Source organism: Epinephelus lanceolatus, chromosome 11 (genome assembly GCF_041903045.1).
Source record: "Epinephelus lanceolatus isolate andai-2023 chromosome 11, ASM4190304v1, whole genome shotgun sequence".
NCBI classification, from domain to species: Eukaryota; Metazoa; Chordata; class Actinopteri; order Perciformes; family Serranidae; genus Epinephelus; species Epinephelus lanceolatus.
In genome coordinates this window covers 33,221,151-33,239,054 of record NC_135744.1, presented here as the reverse complement: position 1 = coordinate 33,239,054, position 17,904 = coordinate 33,221,151, and the positions used below count along the sequence as shown (strand labels likewise).

Here is a 17,904-nt window from a genome sequence, read left to right as displayed (position 1 = left end):
ATATCCTTAGCACAATGTTTGATTAGCAATATCATCCATGCTTCTAATACTATAAGGAAGAGGAAGAAGAAGAAGATTTGGAGAATAGTGTAAGGAAAAACTGATCTCTCTGGGAAAGCAGTGCCCACCCCAACCCTTAATCTCTCTGTTCCCTTTCTTCTGCCTGATGCTGCTGATTTGTAGGTCATGTGTGAGTATCAGAAATAAACAGAGAGAGTGAGTGAGCGAAGGACTTTTACCCTCTAGTGGTGAGCCTGGGGAAAGAACTGTCAAATGCATTTAGGAGAGAAAAAAATATGAATGTCCAATTATCCCTGTTCAGTTGTGCATGGAGGCAGTGACCCAGTTGGAAATGAGTTTCAGATTTCCGAATTTCATATTTTATTCACCAGCAAGTCCGATATAGTTAGGTGAGAATGAGAGGCTCACGCTGTACAAGTGTGTCAAAGTTTTGTGTTTTCGGAGTGCACTATCACCCAGTCTGATGTCATCCTTCCACCCTGCAACTCCCGGCAGAGTAAAATGAGCAGACCAAATCAGACACAGCTGCTCATGGTGCATTACAGAGATGTTGGTGAGGTAGAAATTTTAACTTCCTCTGAAAAGCAACACATCAAAGATTTCCAAAAGGCTTTTTAAGATGCTTTTAAAATGAGTTTCAGAAATTCATGACCTCTCTGTGCAGTTACGTCTGCCATAAATGATTAAACATTTGGAAACTTGGATTAAACTGTGAAATAGTCCTGCATGCTGTCTCGCTTACCACTGGTATGTTTACAGTATTTATGTTCCAGTGGGTCTATTAACAATTAATCTTCATCAAGTTCTATATACAGTACATGCATGATGCTTGGTAAACAATCATCATGTAGGTCAAAAAGGTGAATTGGTGAGTGGAGCACCTTGAGAAAATACACACATTACTATCCAGGTAATCAGGTAAAGAAGGCATATTGTTTTCTAAAAAAAGGATCCATAAAATAACACATTATAAATCAGGAACAAATGCCAAATATGCCAAGAATAACTGTCCAAAAGTCAAAGAATGAGAGATTAATGGGTACAAAGGACCAGTATTCATAATTTAATGAATACAGATATCATTGCAAGCCATTAAATAAACCCACACTGTCAAACAATGACAATGAATGACAATTTATCACTCAATAAACAGATAAACCTCTGATTATAGTTGCAAACAATATATGCAAATGAAGCTAATGTTGCTAAATTAACATATTAGCTGTTGCATCACATATTTTGTGAGATAATGACAGTGTTGTAGTTTCTTTTCACAGTGAACACACACACGCAAACACACTGCAGCACCTACACATGGTGGACATCAATGGGAAAATCTAGTTGGTCGAAATTCAGGTTTTCATTTCCAGTGCTAATTAGTATAAATTAATACATCGCAGTGTTATCCCTGACAGCCGAGCATCACTAACAATGCTTATCAACTGTGGTGTTTTTTCACACGCATAGACACACACACACACACACACACACACACACACACATACGTGCAAGCACACAACACAATTACAATCTCATGCACATGCACACAGTGACATATGTTTAGAAAAATTGTCAGTGGGCTCAATATTTCACAGTTTTGTCTGTCCATATTCCAACACAAAAGCTGTGACAATATATTTGGGAAACACTGTCCCTGAGCAGGAAAAAAAAAATATTGAATCGAGCTCTGTGGTGTTTTGTATGCCACCACCACTCTTCTTTTTTCCCCCCACTGAAAAAAAACAAACAGGGAAATCTCTCACTTGCCTGTGAGCGAGTGTGTGGGTGTGAAAGCAAGAAAGAAAAAGAAAGATATAGATGGGGAGAGAAAGGGGAATAAAAAGAGACAAAGAAAGGGGAGTCTGGGAGGGAATAGGTAGAATTTAAAATGAAGATGACACATGGGATATTTTTCCATTGCGTCTCAGCAGGCTCTCTTGAGATGGGAGTGACTTAACATTTCAGAGTCTCATGTGAAACACACACACACACACACACACACACACACACACACACACACATGCTCATAAAAAGCCTCATTTGGCTCAGTGGAGACAGATATGAGTGCTTTCTCTTGAGGTGAATGAAAGGGAAATAGAGTTCAATCTTGAGTTGCACAATGATCAGGGGAACATTTCTCTACTGCAAATAGGGGGCTTAGAGAAGTGTGTGTGAGGAGGATTTAATTTTAACAACTGCAAACTCATTTCATCGTGGGAGCTTTTCAGCACATGCTTTTGGTGTTTATATTGGTATGAATGAGTGTGTATGTGTGTGTGTGTGTGTGTGTGTGTGTGCGGCGCTACAGATTTAAAATTCATAGAAATCAGCAAAGCAGTCTGTACCTATTTGCTTATTTACTGTGTCTATACATAATACATGACTGACCTGCACTTTCATTTCCTCCCATTTCTCACATTCAATCTGAATTCCACTGAAATGGTGACATCCACACAAATCTCAGAGAGTAAACAGAGGTTTGAAACTATGATATACCCAGCTATGGAACCGACATGTGTGGACACCCCCCTGGGCATTTCTGATTTTATCATGTCTATTTTGAGACGATGCTTCAGTTGCATCCAAATATTTGTCTAATTTTATAACTTTCATGTGAGTGAAGCATGTAAAGCGACACTACACATGTAGGCTATGTGAAACAGTTGCACAGTGCTTAAACAGCAATATGCACTACATGTTCTGGTGTATTTAGACACAAACTTTTTCTGGTTTAAACCAGGCTCCTTAGGTCTTACAGAGGAGAATCTTAATGCTACAATAATCCAACTGTGGCAGCAATTTCAACGTGACAAAAAACCTGTGCACAAAACAAAATCAATGCAGAAATGATTCTCAAAGAGCTCTGACCTCAAACCCATCCAACAACACACTGGGGATGGACTGGAGAAAAGGACATCAGGGTCCAAATACTTGTCCAAAGTCTTCCCAGGATAGTGGAGGTTGTTCTAGAAGCATATGAATGCCTATGGTTAAAGAGATATTCAACAATTACAGGAGTGTGACATTCAAATGTCCACATACTTTTGGCAAAATTTGTGCATATTGTTACAGTCAAAATGGAAATATTAGGCTGCAAGCTTATTCATATTGTTTAATAAGCAAGTAAAATTAATGTCAGCACCACAACATGGAAGAAAACATACTCTCCATTCCCTCCTTCACTTGCCTCCAAGGTTGCCAGTATCACCTCCTAAACGCAACACGTTCCCTCTCGATCCAGACACCCAGATACAAAAGCGACTACTTCTTCTCAGGCAATTTTGAGGAACGTCTAAAAGACTGAAGGTAACCTTTGAGTAACAAATGTCCACAATATATCTGGAAATTAACTCAAAATTAACTTTAAACACGAGTTAAACGTTTAGAGACGTTGCCTGTTGGAGTAGAAGCATGCTAACGTTAGCCAGCTAGAACGTGATAGCTAGCTAAAAAATATAAGTACGTTAGCATACATAATTTCACAGATTTGGGGCAGTGAAAATTAAAGAAAGTAGCAGACGTGTAGCTCACCGTTTTGTTGAAGAGATTTGTTTTAAAATTATCCAACTTTTCATAGCTCTGGCCGTGACGAAGCATTTAAAACAGTCCGCTATGTCACTTCGCAACGCGAGCTAACGTTAGCTTCGTCGCTAGCAAGCTAACGGGTGTGGCGTTTACTGCCCTTCACCTTCACTTACCGCTGTCAGCTGATTAACAGTAATATTGAGTAGAAGCAGGTGATTATATCATCAGTAAGACTAATCTTTCTCTGTTATGCTAGGTAATAATTTGGTCTAACGTTCAATATGGCAAAAAGTAGCTAGTGCTCATCCCAGTTTCCTCAACCTAACCTATTAAAAAAGATTAACCTTCAACTGTCTATGGGAGATCACTGGTCTAACGCTAATCCTTTAACATTGTATTGTTTATTCATAAGTCAAATCTGCCTTTTTATTTATGAATATAACAAATGTTTTTGCAAGTTTGTTCTAGATATAATGGCCATGTCAGATCCAGTGTTGGCTACAAATACTATGTTAATCATGTTTCAGTAAATGAAATAGCATTACAGTTAACACAACAATGGGAAAAATCTTTTTTAATGGTTTTATTTTGGTCAAACTCTGTGAAATTGTTAAGACAAAACCTGCACACTGATGACCACTGACATTTAATAATTATATATATATCTTAAAAATGCATAAAAGTAAAGCCAGTAACACTCAGTTTACATGGATTCATGTTTGAAATACAGTCCTACATTGATCAAAACATTTGCCAATTGTGGAAATTGGTGTTGATAACGATAATCCATTTAAAATCTGCAAAGACTCTTAGAGTTTTTCCTCCTGCAGTATGAAAATGTATCATGTCATTTCATTGTAAGCAAAGTTGGCATAAAGATAAGTTGTTTTTTTGTATCCTGATGATGTGGTATCCACACCAGTGGCATTGCATTATGAGAAGTTATCTGTTGAAGGCCACATAAAATAGAATTAGCAAACAAATTTAGGACACGTGGCTCTGATAACAACATAAACAGGAAATCCCAGGGCAGTTATAAAACCCTCACACCAACTTACAATCCTTTCTCTTACAGGCTGCTTTTAAAGCATGGCAGATCGCGGAGCATTTAAGTACAGTCCGAGAAGAGGCAATGCTAATTTACGGTCTATGCTTGGCTTTCACCAAAGTTTGCTCCTTCACCGTCCTCGGGACCGGCTGACAGATGATGTACCTGTTCATAGCGATGCTGCTGGGCTGAGGTAAACAAAAAGGTGGCAGTGCTGTAGTGCTGTTAGAGTAACACTAGGCAAGGCTTTAGTTATGTAGACCATTTTGTACCCAGGGGAAAACACAATATGTTTTATGAGAAGATTAAAAAGAGAAGTGAAGAGGAAGGAAGGAAGAGGGTTTCAGGGCCATTTTTACTGAGACACTGAACACATCTCAGGTCCTCAGGAGGCTTCTGCAGTATCTGGGGCAATAAAAACTATTGACTGATTGATTTGATATTTATTTTGAACATGTAAAAAAGGACTTTAAATTGACTCTTGGTGCAGCAAGACCTAGGTGACCTGAGAAGTCTGACTGGCTCATAGCTTTTTAGCAGGTCTAACCAGCTTATTGCAAAATATTACTGGATGAAAGATTGGACCTTTTTTGTGGGGGTAGCTCGTACCCTCCTGGTCTCATGATAGTCAGAAATTGTTGAGAGCGTTTCTTGAATTTAAAGCATGAGGCAGTGTTGCCATATTACCCTGTTTTTAAACATAACAGGTGCACATTTACTGTTCTCACTCTGTATATTTGACCATTTCTTTTCAGGTTGTTTTTATTTCTGAGGGCACTCTATAACTCTATAACACAAAGCTGTAACTGTTTCTTTGTCAGCAGTAATTTGGCTTTTGTTTTGTTTTGGCTTCTTGTTACAGAGGTTACAGATCGGGCAGGTGAGGAGCCTGCTGGCAAGTGTGTCCAGTCCAAATTGGGCACAAACACTGTCACTGTTACTGAAGCTCATTAATGAGAGTACCATAGTTACAGGACACTAGACAACCCACTCGCTCATTTGGTTTTGACCCATGTCTTGTACTTGGTTTGAATCTGCACTGAACCTTTTGTTGCCTTAATCATCCTCGTTCTCCTTTTTGTTTTTAATTTATTTTTTTTAACTTTTCTGTCAACTGTAAAATTGGCAACCAAAACTCTACCTTAAATTAAAGATCAAAATATCCCCAAAAATCTCTGAAAAGTTCTCAGCTGAATTCCAGAAGTGTGCACGAAGCAGTGTGATCTCATTTGTGAGTCCACAGGCTATTCCCTCATGCTTCTACTTAAACATTCAGGCAGAGAGAGTAGTTTATTAGGCACTGGTGATCCTTGTAATGATGCTTTGCTCCTGAGTCTCACCTTCTAACCCTGCTTTGCACTCGCCATCTAGAAGGTTTCTGCACTGAGAGGAAAACAGACCAAATGTATTCAGAACTGATACTGCTTTTTAATGACAGTGGTGGTGAGGAAAATCCAAAAGACATTTTGAGGAATCAACTGCTTGATTTACAATGCAACATCTGATCACTGTTAATGTCACCATCTTAGAAATGACCTCCATGCTTCCGGAGACCACGACCCAGGAAAAGAGGCTTTACTTTCTGAGGTATGATACACTTGTTTCTGGCAGCATCCTATTGGGAGATGAGCAAAATCAAAGAGGAACTTATGTATCATATTAAAGCATCTATATAGATGCATTACCAATGTTCTTTGCCATCTAAGCTCAAATCTAAGGTCAGTATGCTGCTTATTTAATTTTAAATATTAACTGGTCAGGGGTATAAACTAGGGGTAGGGCACGACAAGCTTAGTGCTTCTCCCTATCCCCTTTTTTTCGGACATATGGACTCAAAAATTAAAAAAAAAAAAAAGTTTTCTAAAACGGGCGTCATGATAGGATTTGTATTTCCTTTTGCATTTTCTTTTTTTTTTTCCTTTTCTTTCTTCATTTATATTTTCAAATGAATGTATTCTATTTGAATGTATTCTATTTTCTTTGTCCAACATCCGAAAAAAATAAATAAACTAAACTAAACTACTCAGGTGCTGTTACATACAAAAGCCACATGTCAAATGTGTTGGGTTATTGTTATTGCTTTCAACTAAGTCTTAGATCCCAAAAGAAGAGATGTTACCAGAATCTGTCACACTCAGTCTTCAGCAGCGTATTTTCTGGGTGAGAAAACCTGATGCAATTCTCTGCTTTCATGTACACGGTGTCCTTCACAGACAGCGTGAAATAATGTGGGAATAAATGACCGAATTAAAATCTGACACCAGAGTGAACTCTCAACATTTGTGATAGTTAACAGCAGATTACTTGACTGGCAAGTGTAGTTGTGCTTCAGACCATTACCCAGCAAACTGGAAGGATTGGAAACCATCTGCAGCCATTTTGTCACTTAAGCTGTGAATGACAGGAATACATTCTCAACGTCAATCTCACACGGCCTTTCTTGTCTCATTATTTCTCAGTATGTTTATATATGCTGACGATGTATTGACAACTACATGCTTTCCTAAATTAGCACTAGAGAAGTAGGTTCAAGGTTGAGAAGAAGAGAAAAGCACAGTCCCTGAGTTTTATCTGAATTATTTTATTTTTCTCAGTACGAAGACTCAGATGATGATGCAGCTGCCCTCTCTCTCCATGGTATGTCACCTGCTGGAAGCGTACTCTTGGATGAAGAGCTCATCCTGGACCAGATCAAGGATCCAGATAAGAGCACAACGACTGAAGGTGCAGTAGTAGAAGCTATACTGTGATGTCAGCATTTAATTTCTAATTCTAGTGTGGCTCCCTGTTGCAGCTCACCCTGGCGCTACTGTAACCTACAGGGCAGTGAAGAGCTGCTACCTCCTCAAATCCACAGTTAGACCCTAAACTCTGAGTACCCATTGGTCACTTATTTTGGTCAAGGCTACTCTATCGTGGTCACACAGTCCTGGAATAAACTGCTGACTGAAGTCAGGAGTAGCAGAGTCATTGCACGTCTTCCAACACAGTCTGAAAACCATCTTTTCAGCCATCGACATCTGATGCTAAAACTACTCATTTCCAGTAAAAAAGCTTTTGTGTTCCTGTGGAGTTTGAAAGCACTTATTGTAAGACGTTTTAGGCTAAAGTGCCTGCAAAACAAATGCAGCACTGCATTCACTCCATGCAGCATTAACAGATACACAGACTAGGTTAATGGATTGGCTTTCCAACTACAATTACAGTCTCTGTGATTATATTTTTTATGAAGTATTTGACTGTCTGCTTCATTCGTAATGCCCTGGGCAAGACCTGTTGCACTGCTACATTTCCAGGAAAGATTTCAAGTTGAAGCAGAAGGCAAAGCAACAGATGGATAGCTGTAATTTCAGAAAATGATTTGGAAGAAAGAAAGTAATTCTGTTGTTGCATTTCTGGACTTTTAGCACTTTATGGAGCTGGATGGAGAGTTATTTTTTTTTCTTTTTTTGCCAGTGTCATTGCATCGAAGACTACAGTATATTGCAGCATGAAATACATCACCGTTTTCTACTAGTGCTCCTTTACTGTCATTTTACAGTGTGAAACCTCAGCCATAAACATGAGAAAATGTGGAATAACTCCCCACAACTTGTTTGTGATAATAAAACAAAAAGGTCACAAATCTTTAGGCAGTTGTATCTTTTAAGGCCCGGACACACCAAATGACATCAAAGAACTAGTGGCGACAGAGTCCAACTGTTGCATCACCTCATGTCGCCTGGGTCTCGGTCAGCAGGCGGTGGTAGTCTGTATTCTTCATTCAAAAAGGGAAATAGTAAGACGGACAGGTCAGATTCAAGACGCTTGTTAGCCATATAGCATGTAAACAGCACAACCCAATGTTGAAAGAGCAAAGGATCTGGGTCCAGTGTCGTTTCGACATGCATAATTGGCCGAAAAATGGCGGTCAAAGGCTGACTAGTGCCAACTAGCTAAGCTATGGCGACAGGTGCTTGCTGATGGCCCAACTTTGACCAACGGACGATTATTGGCTTATTGTGTAAGGGCCCATAGAAGTGTTTAATTCAAGCACTGCTTTTCACCACTCATATCTCAAAGGGTTTTCAGAACAGCACTGACACAGTGATAACCAAAATACATTTTATCTCTAATTACATAGCTGTCTCTTGGTTTTCTTTCTGTCTTTCTTCCAGTGTGGAAAAGTGACTGGCACAAGAATCACATGGCAGCAATAAGCAGTGAGAAGTTTGACAGCCTCCTGAAGATGTGTCCTGATTTCCAAGGCTGTAAGAGCAACATGGCTGCATTTGTTTTGATAAGAGGTAAGCACCCTACCACTTAGCAAACTCGTACATATACTGTGACAGTATAGAAAATGTAATTTAATGGCAGCTGGACTTTAAAGGGAAGACATTGACTTCAAGATAACTTATCATAAAAGATAGTCAAATACATTTCTGTTCATGTCCATATACTTGCATTATGTTGCTTCGTGCTCAGAAAAGTAACATCACTGCATTTTTCAGTATGCTATCAGTGCCAACCACGATTTTGACATTTTGAGGCTGGAGAGCTGTTCTTTCTTTCTTTCTTTCGCTTATTCAAGGTCTAATTGATTATGACCTGTGAGTCCTTTGAGGCACAAGCTATGGTTCGAAGGTTTATAAATGGCATTTCATTCTCGCTAGCTTTATTTATATTCGATTGAGGCTTTTAAAACGTTATGTTCAACATGTGTCATCACTTCTTCACCTCATAGTCAAATGCCCTTCACACACCATGCTCCATGTCAAAGAATCAGTGTCATTTTCCTACAGAAGTGTTGGATACAGCGGGTCGTCCATGTGAGCTTTACAAGGTTGTGGCGTTGGGGGCTGGCCGGTCAAGCTGCAGCAAGTGGCTTTGCTACAATGGGACAATGGTCCATGACTGTCACGCCATCATCATCGCCAAACGAGCTCTCCAAAGGTACAAAACTGCCGATATGACTAACAGCAAGGGCCCTAATTTAAAAATGTTAACTTAAATACTACTACAATGTATAAGTATTGCCTTTTCTGCATTAATGAAGTCATGACGTTCCTTTTCCTGTCTTGTCAGAGCAGGCAGCCTGGATCTGCAATCTCACTGTGTTGTCCCATTGATGATGTTTCTGGTGCATTATAAGTGCCAGCATGGCTCAAAGTGAGAATGGTATTTTCTGGCTTGTGTTCAGGTTTCTGTACAAACAGCTTCTGCTGTTCTGTGATGCCGATCCAAAGGCCAAGGAGAACTGTGTTTTCGAGAGCAGTGCAGACAGCCACCAGCTTCAGCTCAAACCCAAGATCAGTCTGCATCTCTACACCAATCAGTGTCCTGAAGGAGCAGCCAAGGACTTCTACCTTAAGTACTGTTATTCCCCTCTTTGTTCTTTGTTGAAAGCAGCATTTTGTGGTGTATATTTGGAGTGCCTCGGGGTGATATCTCATTCCAAAAACAGTAGCTTTGCACCTGTGGAGGACAGTAGTTTTAATATGGGTTATATTTCTGTAGAAATGTGCTTGTAAGTATGAGTTAATCTGAATTTTTGCTCGGGGGAGTGAAATACAATCTTCTTTTCTTTTTAGGGGCCCTGCGACTAAATCTTGGACCAATATGAAGCTGCAGTATCATGCCAAGGGCCTGCTGGTCCCTGTAGCCTACCTTGAACCGAGTCTCTGGGGTGCCAAAGTCTGCTGCATGTCTGGTAGTGACAAGTTGTGCTGCTGGACAGTCACTGGGGTTCAGGGTGCATTACTGAGCCACTTCATCCAGCCGCTCTACATCACCAGCATGGTGCTAGGTAAAGAGACTTGCTGTGACTCAATATTTTAGGCCGTACCTCCAGGATTTTCAGGCTGTTTTGGGATATTTGTGGCCTGAAATGTCTGGTTTCACAGCAGATTTTCTCAAAATAAATTATGATGCATGTTGTGATGTTTAAATGCACTTTTTGAAATTGCGGTGCAAGTGAAAAATGCAAAAATAGCTGTGATGCTATCACTGATATGGAGCTTATAATTAAAACAATCAGTATTTCCTACAGAATTAGAATTTATTTGTGATGGTAGGGGGTTTGGGTTGGGTGGCAGCAACAGCTGATCACCGTTGATCAGCCGTTGCTGCTGTATGATGCAGCGTTGATGGACCGCCTCCTCCTCTAGCTAGCACAGCACAACATGATCTCATTCCTGTTCGTCATAGTTTGCAGCTTAGGCAGAAACCATGGGGCAGTGGTTAACAGCTACGCCGACACCATATGGCTGTATTCGTTCATTTAACCAATTAATAAAGTTTGGGTAGTGTTAGCTGTGTGATGCTAACAGTTAGCCCTGTCACTGTGTGTTTGCAACCTTCTCCCGGGCACAGAGCTCTGATCCGGCAGCAGTAGTTTCATGATAAACAGAGAGAGAGTGGGGCAAGGAGGGTCAGCTCTACAACAAAATAAGAGATTACCCATTTTAGATTTGCAGTAAAGTTGTGGTGATTGGACAAAATTGCAAGGTTGCTCAGAATTCATGGGGACTGGCTGAATTGGTGTTAATTGTTGCGATCGCAACATCCTGGAGGGAATGTTTAGGAAATATGCTATTATTTGAGAAGGTTGGCTCTTATTTCTATATGATGAATGTGAAGTTACAGTCAGCAGCTTCCTGCTGTCAACCAAGAAGTAGTTCATTAAATTACTCCCTGTAAAACTATGCCATTTTTCATGGGTCATAACCGGAACTGGTGAGTTTTAGAGGTGCTGATAGGCAGATTTTGTTACCTTTGGACAGAGCCAGGCTAGCTGTTTCCTCCTGCTTCCAGTCTTAATGTGAAGCTAAGCAAATTGGCTGCTGTCTGTAGCTTCATGTTTAGCATACAGAGATAGAGAGTAGAATCAATCTTCTCATCTAAGTCTCGGCAAGAAGGCAAACGAACATATTTCCCAAAGTGTCAAACTGTTCCTGTAATTCCAGGTGGAAATCACAATAACGTTAGCTAAGGTGGTTTCTTATTAACACAGCAATGAAACACCTCAGTGTTTTTTTATTAACGCAGTTAAGTCTGGTATTTTACATCCAGGTGGTGTAATTTCCAATGCAGTCATTAACAGTTATTGAGCTGTTTCTGGAATTAGTAAAATGGAGCTGATATGTATGAGCTGTAATGGGAATGGTCCCTTACAATGATTTTCTTTTAGTGTATAATGTTACATGGATTCATGGATAAATCTCTGGAAGATTGAAGAGCAAACACTAAAATAGTTGTGTTTATTTAGGGGGCCAGAAGATCTCAAATGAGGAAGTGTCTGATATCACCAACATGCGACTGGGCGATGGATGGGAGGATGTTCTGCCTCCAACCTACAAAAAACGCAACATCCACTTTCTCTGTGGGGACTACGTGGGGCCTGTTGTCACCTCCCCGCAGCATGATGATCTCAGCATCAACTGGTGTCATGGAGACAAGGACATTGAAGTTCTGGACAGTAGCAATGGCCTCATCATTGATGGGTAATATGCAGATAATATGCAGTAACTTGTCTCTGCATCAGTAATGTGAGACCAGCATAATGTCCTTTGCTCCTCTTGCAGAGAATCTTGACCTGACTGAAGCTTACCTCATTTACACTCCTGCAGCTAGTTTCAGGGGTAGAGTAGATTTGCTGGCAGTGCCAATTGCAGTCTGCTTGTTTGACAGTCTCAGCGATGCCTGGGGCTGTTGCCATCTCTTGGTTTTGAAGCTGTAGACAACTGCTGATGTCCAGTCGGTAGAGTGTGACACAGCCGTGGCTCTCACTGGAGGCTGTGTTGTCCTTGCGCACAGATTACAGCCAAAAATAGATTTGAGATCCTGCTTGGCCCTTGCAGTGTTGCTGTTTATTCCAGCCTCCGGCCTGCAGCCTGAACTATTAGTTTTAGGCAACACCATGGTTTAGTGTCAGGATGAGCTCTGCAGGACGTTCCAAACAATAAACTATGAATAGGCAAAGGAAAATAGACTCCCTGAAAAGAGGAGAATAATTTTAAGGGCAGGAATACAGGATATATTGTGTGCAGGGGAGGTGAAGAGGAATTAAAAGGATGGCAAGAACACCTACTAAAAAAAAACTAATTATAGTGTGAAAACAAAAGGAGATGTTGCCTCCGTCATATGAGACTTCTTTAATTTAGTGATGTAAAAGTTGCATGCCAATTATTTCTAGCTTCTTTTAGCTATGGTTTTCATCACTGAAGCAATTAATTGTTTCCTAAAAGCCTTGGCTTGCACCCAGATAGCTTGAATTCTGCCAAGAAGAAGCCATTTTACTTGGAGTGTATTAGTAATAAAAAGACAAAGGAAGTTTTGTGTGGGATGAGGAAAATCATGGGCTGTAGACAGAAGGGTTGCAGCAGTATGAGATTTTCATGGTATGATAATAGTCTCAGAAAAATAGTACGGCTTCAAGGTATCAGAGTATATGGTATTACACAATCATTTTAATATTATTGTCAGTTGCAATGACCCTTGAAGGTATATATACAGGATTATGGGTTACTGTTGGCAAAAGAGCTAGTTTTGCATTTCACATCACTACATTTTTTTGGGGGGGGGGGGGGGGGGGGGGGGGGGGGCTGTGTCTCTGATGCCTGCTGCTTATGGTCTGGCGCCTGGTCTACCCTTTTTATAAGGAGCCGACCTCACCGGAGCACTTTGGGGGTACATGCCCATAAAAGTTCTGAACACAGAAAGTAAGAAGAAACAAAGAAAATACAGGCGTAGGGCAGAGTCTCTGCAAATTAATACAATGCCACACATTTCTAGTGTGTCATAAGTCTCTACATTGTTTTGGGCGAAAATCCTGCATAGTATCTCTTTAAAGGAATAAAAACAGAAGTCATTTTTAGTTGTACAAACAGGATTTACCATAATTAAAACTACCATTGTAAGTTTTAACGCATTAATCACAATGCAGTTAAGGTCTGATCATAACATGTCATAGTGTTTCTTAGAGCAGCCGCTGCTGTTGGTTAGTGAAGAAGCCAGCTTTACCCTCGGCATCAGAGCGTGATGTATTTCCGTGTTGTTTACTCCACTCGTGGAAAGCAAGCTGTTGTCAGTAGGAGGATCGTTGCTTTGGATTTGAGTTTCCCTGTCGGAAGTTGCAGTCTTAGAAGGGCTAAGTCCGACGCTGCAAACCTCACTAATTTTTGACTGACTGGTTGATCAGCAGTACGGCGAGTACCAGGTGTATATAATGTAAAAAATGTCCTGTCTTTGAAGAGCGGATTTTGCATTTGTTGGTTAAAAACTTGACTGGGACTGAACTTATGAGATTGTGGGATGATTTTTCACACATACACAATCACACACATACCAGGATTTGGTGATACATTTCATCATTTTCTGCGTTTTGTGGCCTATGGCTTGACAGAGCTATTGTCTCTCTATTTTATAATTATTTATCAGAGTTGCAAAAAACTTGCATTAATTTGATTCCTAGTCAAAACTGTGCAAAATAATATAATTATAAGCATGCAATAAAAATGTGATTAATCCCCATTAACTATTAAAATTCAACAATAATTGCAATTTTAAAAAATAAAAGTTTTACAGCCCTAATCAAAACCGTTTTTTAAAAAACATGAAAGTATGTGTAAAAAGGAGATGCACAGGTTAGATTCTCCGATTGCATTTTTCCCCCTGGTACTGTGGACAAGCTATTGTATGTGGGATAACCTTCAATTTTCATACCATGATAAACCGTGAAATCAGTATACAACTGCAACCATAGTAGACATTACAGTGGTCATTGAACAGACCTTTAAAATGATTTGATATCATTTGTCACCCTGCACAGCCATCTGTTAATGTCAGCCTCTATCACTGCTGTCACACTCAACACAACCCCCAAATTTTGTCTTTATTGACAACACTGGGCTTCTCACCACTGGTCTGCTCCCCAGGGACACACTCCAGGGTTTCCCCCAGGAAATTGCTTAGCAGCAGTGGTAAGTGCTGCCTAAGGGAAACCCTGCCTTCTCTCACTCAGCCAGACCCCACTTTTTTCACTGTAACAGCACAGAAGAATTGTCTTGCCAAACAGTTTTCATGTTCAGTACAGCTAAGCCCCCGAAGCAGAGACTCAAAACAGTGTTGGAGGTGGAAACATTGCGAAGAGCAAGTCACCTAATGCAGTGCATGAACTCACATTTTACATCCACAACTTTTAGTCTCACGAGTGGACACTTGAAGGGACACCATCCACCCCTCACTGCTGCTAATTAACTGGCTTGCTTCTTTATGACTCATTAGTGAGGCACACACAAAAAAAGTCAGCGTGTTCAATAGAGTAGAAGGCTTGACTTTATCGTAGCACAGATAACCACAGCAGCTTTGTGAAAGTATTGGTATCATAAGTGGCAGCTGGACACATTGTGCATGTTAGAAAATACATGTTAAGAAACGTGAAAAGACTGTTGTACTGAAGTGTCAGGATTATTTGAGTGGGCCTAAAAGTATGCTCGATGACACACTGGAGTCATCCTTAACATAACCCCTCCCCTACTATGTAAAAACTACGTTACTACTGACGTTAGAGTGCATAGTATCAGTGTCGTTTGTATTGCCCACTGTGTGCCGGGGCGAGTTTGCTACGTCCCATGAGCTCTCCTAGCTCTTTCAGTCTAATAAATACATGAATAAACATCTCTGTTGAGTGCCACATTCATATAAACACAAGCTGAACAGCCGTCACTAACATACCTTTTAGTCTTTCTTGCCAAATTGTCTACCCAGCACGCCGGCAGTTCCTGATTACTGCTCTAGGTGTGTGCTTTGTGCTAACGTTAGCTGCTGAATGGGAGGCTATAGCTGCACACTGGCTCTTGTTCCCTAGTTCAGAGGGTGTGTGTGCTGTGACTTTGTGTGTTTTTGGCTTCACTGCTTAAGAGACTCTGTGGCTGTGCAGCAGCTCATGCTTTGGCTCGGGGGTCATGTATGCTACTGTACTACTGGGTAAGCTGCTAAGGAGAGTCTGTAGCTGTGAGGTGGCTCATTCTTTGGCTTCATGTGTGCCGTACACCGCTCTCTATCGCCATCACCCTCATAATTCACAGCAAAATTGAAGTGGCTCCAAACATCATTTTTATAGCTTCCTGGAGGATCTTCTATTTCTAGTCTGGTAATGGCATTACTAACCATCTTGCAACAAGCTAGCTTAGCGTAGCTGCCTCCCTCACCGGAGTAGAATATTTTGGTTTGGGGGTAGTTTAACAACATGGAATATACACTGTTTAGCTAAAATATTAAAACCACCAAAGAGTGAGTTGAACATTGATCATCTCGTTACAATGCAATGTCCTGTTGGGAAAACCTTGGATGTGGATGCCACTTGACACATGCCACCCACCCAAACACTCAAAGAGCTCAAGGCATCGACCTGGCCTCCAAATTAGCCAGATCCCTACACAATGGAGCATCATAGGACATGTTGCTACCCCATCTCCCAACCCACAGGACTCAAAGTATTTGCCGCCAACGCCTTGGTGCCAGACACCACAGGACACCCCCAGGTGTTCATGCCTCGACAGGTAAGAGCCAAGTCCAATCCAAGGAGGCACCACCATGGGTCGGAGTGCCTCTGGGGTACTGACACGTCTCACAGATACTCCATTAGATTGGGATCTGGGTAATTTGGAGGTCAGGTAGAAGCCTTGAGCTGTTTTTCAGTGTGGCATGACGCATTGTCCTGCTGAGGGGGGTGCTGCCATTTGAAATACATTTAACAGGCATTGTGTTTTGTTGTCGGATGTTAAGGGTTAAAAAGTTATTTCTGCATCTTTTTAGCAAAGTTTTTATTTGATTTTTTTACATGAATATATTTGAAATGCACTACTATATAATACAGTTGACAGTTGATACATGTAAAGGAAAGCATTCATTGGAACACTGTTGTATTTCCCAGCTCTCCATCTGTGAGTGGGCCTGGCTTCTCCAGCAGACTTTGCAAGAGAGCCCTCTACAGTTACTTCCTCAGAGTTGCACAGTTGAGTGGGCATAGCTATCTGCTGAATCTTCCCACCTACCACAATGCCAAGGTGTGTGTCAGCTATAGATGATCACATGTATGCTCAGTGTGAGTGTTTTTTGACTTTGCTTCATTGCAGTTTGCAGACTGATGTGATGCATGATGTTGTAAATGGTTTGTTTTATAGGTGGAATCTGTCGTGTACCAGACAGTCAAAGATCTGGTCAAGCAGCAGTTCCTGAGCGAGCACGCAGGGTCCTGGAATTCAAAGAAGCTGGTGGACTGCTTTAGCACTTGAATGGTCTCTCAGCAACACACCGTGTTGAAGTTCATTTAAGTTCCTCTCAGAGTTATTTTACTGTTGTTTACTGTGCACTGTGCACAACAATAATTCGAGTTTTGGTTTATGTAAAATGTTGTTCAGACTGTGTAGGTGTTTGAGAAAAATAAACAAGACCCTACTGTTGTGCACCGCAGTGAAGTAGTCAGTTTGAATGAGTTGTGGGTGGAAAAACATGGCTTATAGGCTAAATGTTTTTTCTCTCTGTCAAGTAGAAAGCAGCAACATTATTGCCCATTATCACATTTGTAGCCAAAATGTTGTGATGATTAACAAAGTATTTGGTGTTAATGTACCAACCAAACAATAGATTCACTGGCATGGAGAGGACATTATGAACAGGTAATTATTTTCTTTTATAATTTAGTGTTTTGTGTCATTTACTGTCACGATTTTAAACAAAGAACTATCTCATATTTACTCTGGTTGTATTCACAGCAAGCCTGATGTGTTTGGAGTCGGGGTCAAATCAGCAGCTGACGAACCAGTGATAAGGTACTAAATTAAAAGTTTCTTATGTATCATCCTCTCTAGTTTTTGTTGCCTCTTAGTAGTGTTGTAACAATAATGGAATTTCCAGCTGCAATACAGTGCCTTGAAAAATATGGATGTGTGATACCATTTTTGATGCCTGAGGAAAAAATTGACACTGAGCCACAATACGTTTTTTTTATTAAAAGGTTAATACAACAAGGCTACAACATGACAGCAACATCTTTCAGAAGAATGACTATAGTAATGTTTACCATTGTAAAGAGTACAGTAAGAGAGAGCTAGAATATGCAGCTAATATCGGCGTATTAGACTCACAAGTCGGTCTTTAGATGCTTTGCTTAACTAAAGAGTCATGACTTTCTCCCTGATTTTGTGTTTAGATGGGCGGATACAATTTCAGAGTTTAAAAAACTCCCTACGTTGCAGAACCAATAGCAAATCTGCAGGGCGGTCCTTTGGTGGCTCGCTGAACCAGAGATACTGGATGAAGCGAGATAC

General features: G+C 40.6%; 1 protein-coding gene across 2 annotated transcripts; it reads left to right on the top strand.

Annotated features, from left to right (window-relative positions):
* Positions 1–3,188: 3,188 nt before the first annotated feature.
* On the top strand, positions 3,189–17,047 carry adad2 (adenosine deaminase domain containing 2). Of its 2 annotated transcripts, none has more exons than XM_033610631.2 (11): positions 3,189–3,327; positions 4,622–4,787; positions 6,124–6,181; positions 7,189–7,318; positions 8,752–8,880; positions 9,379–9,526; positions 9,774–9,944; positions 10,165–10,379; positions 11,841–12,075; positions 16,509–16,641; positions 16,759–17,047. In XM_033610631.2, the coding sequence occupies exons 2-11, from the start codon at positions 4,636–4,638 to the stop codon at positions 16,867–16,869; spliced, it is 1,482 nt and encodes a 493-aa protein (XP_033466522.2). In that variant the 5' UTR covers positions 3,189–3,327; positions 4,622–4,635; the 3' UTR covers positions 16,870–17,047. The 2 variants fall into 2 exon arrangements, with proteins under 2 accessions (XP_033466522.2, XP_033466515.2); XM_033610624.2 differs by having other exon boundaries at positions 9,376–9,526.
* The last annotated feature ends 857 nt before the right edge of the window (positions 17,048–17,904 follow it).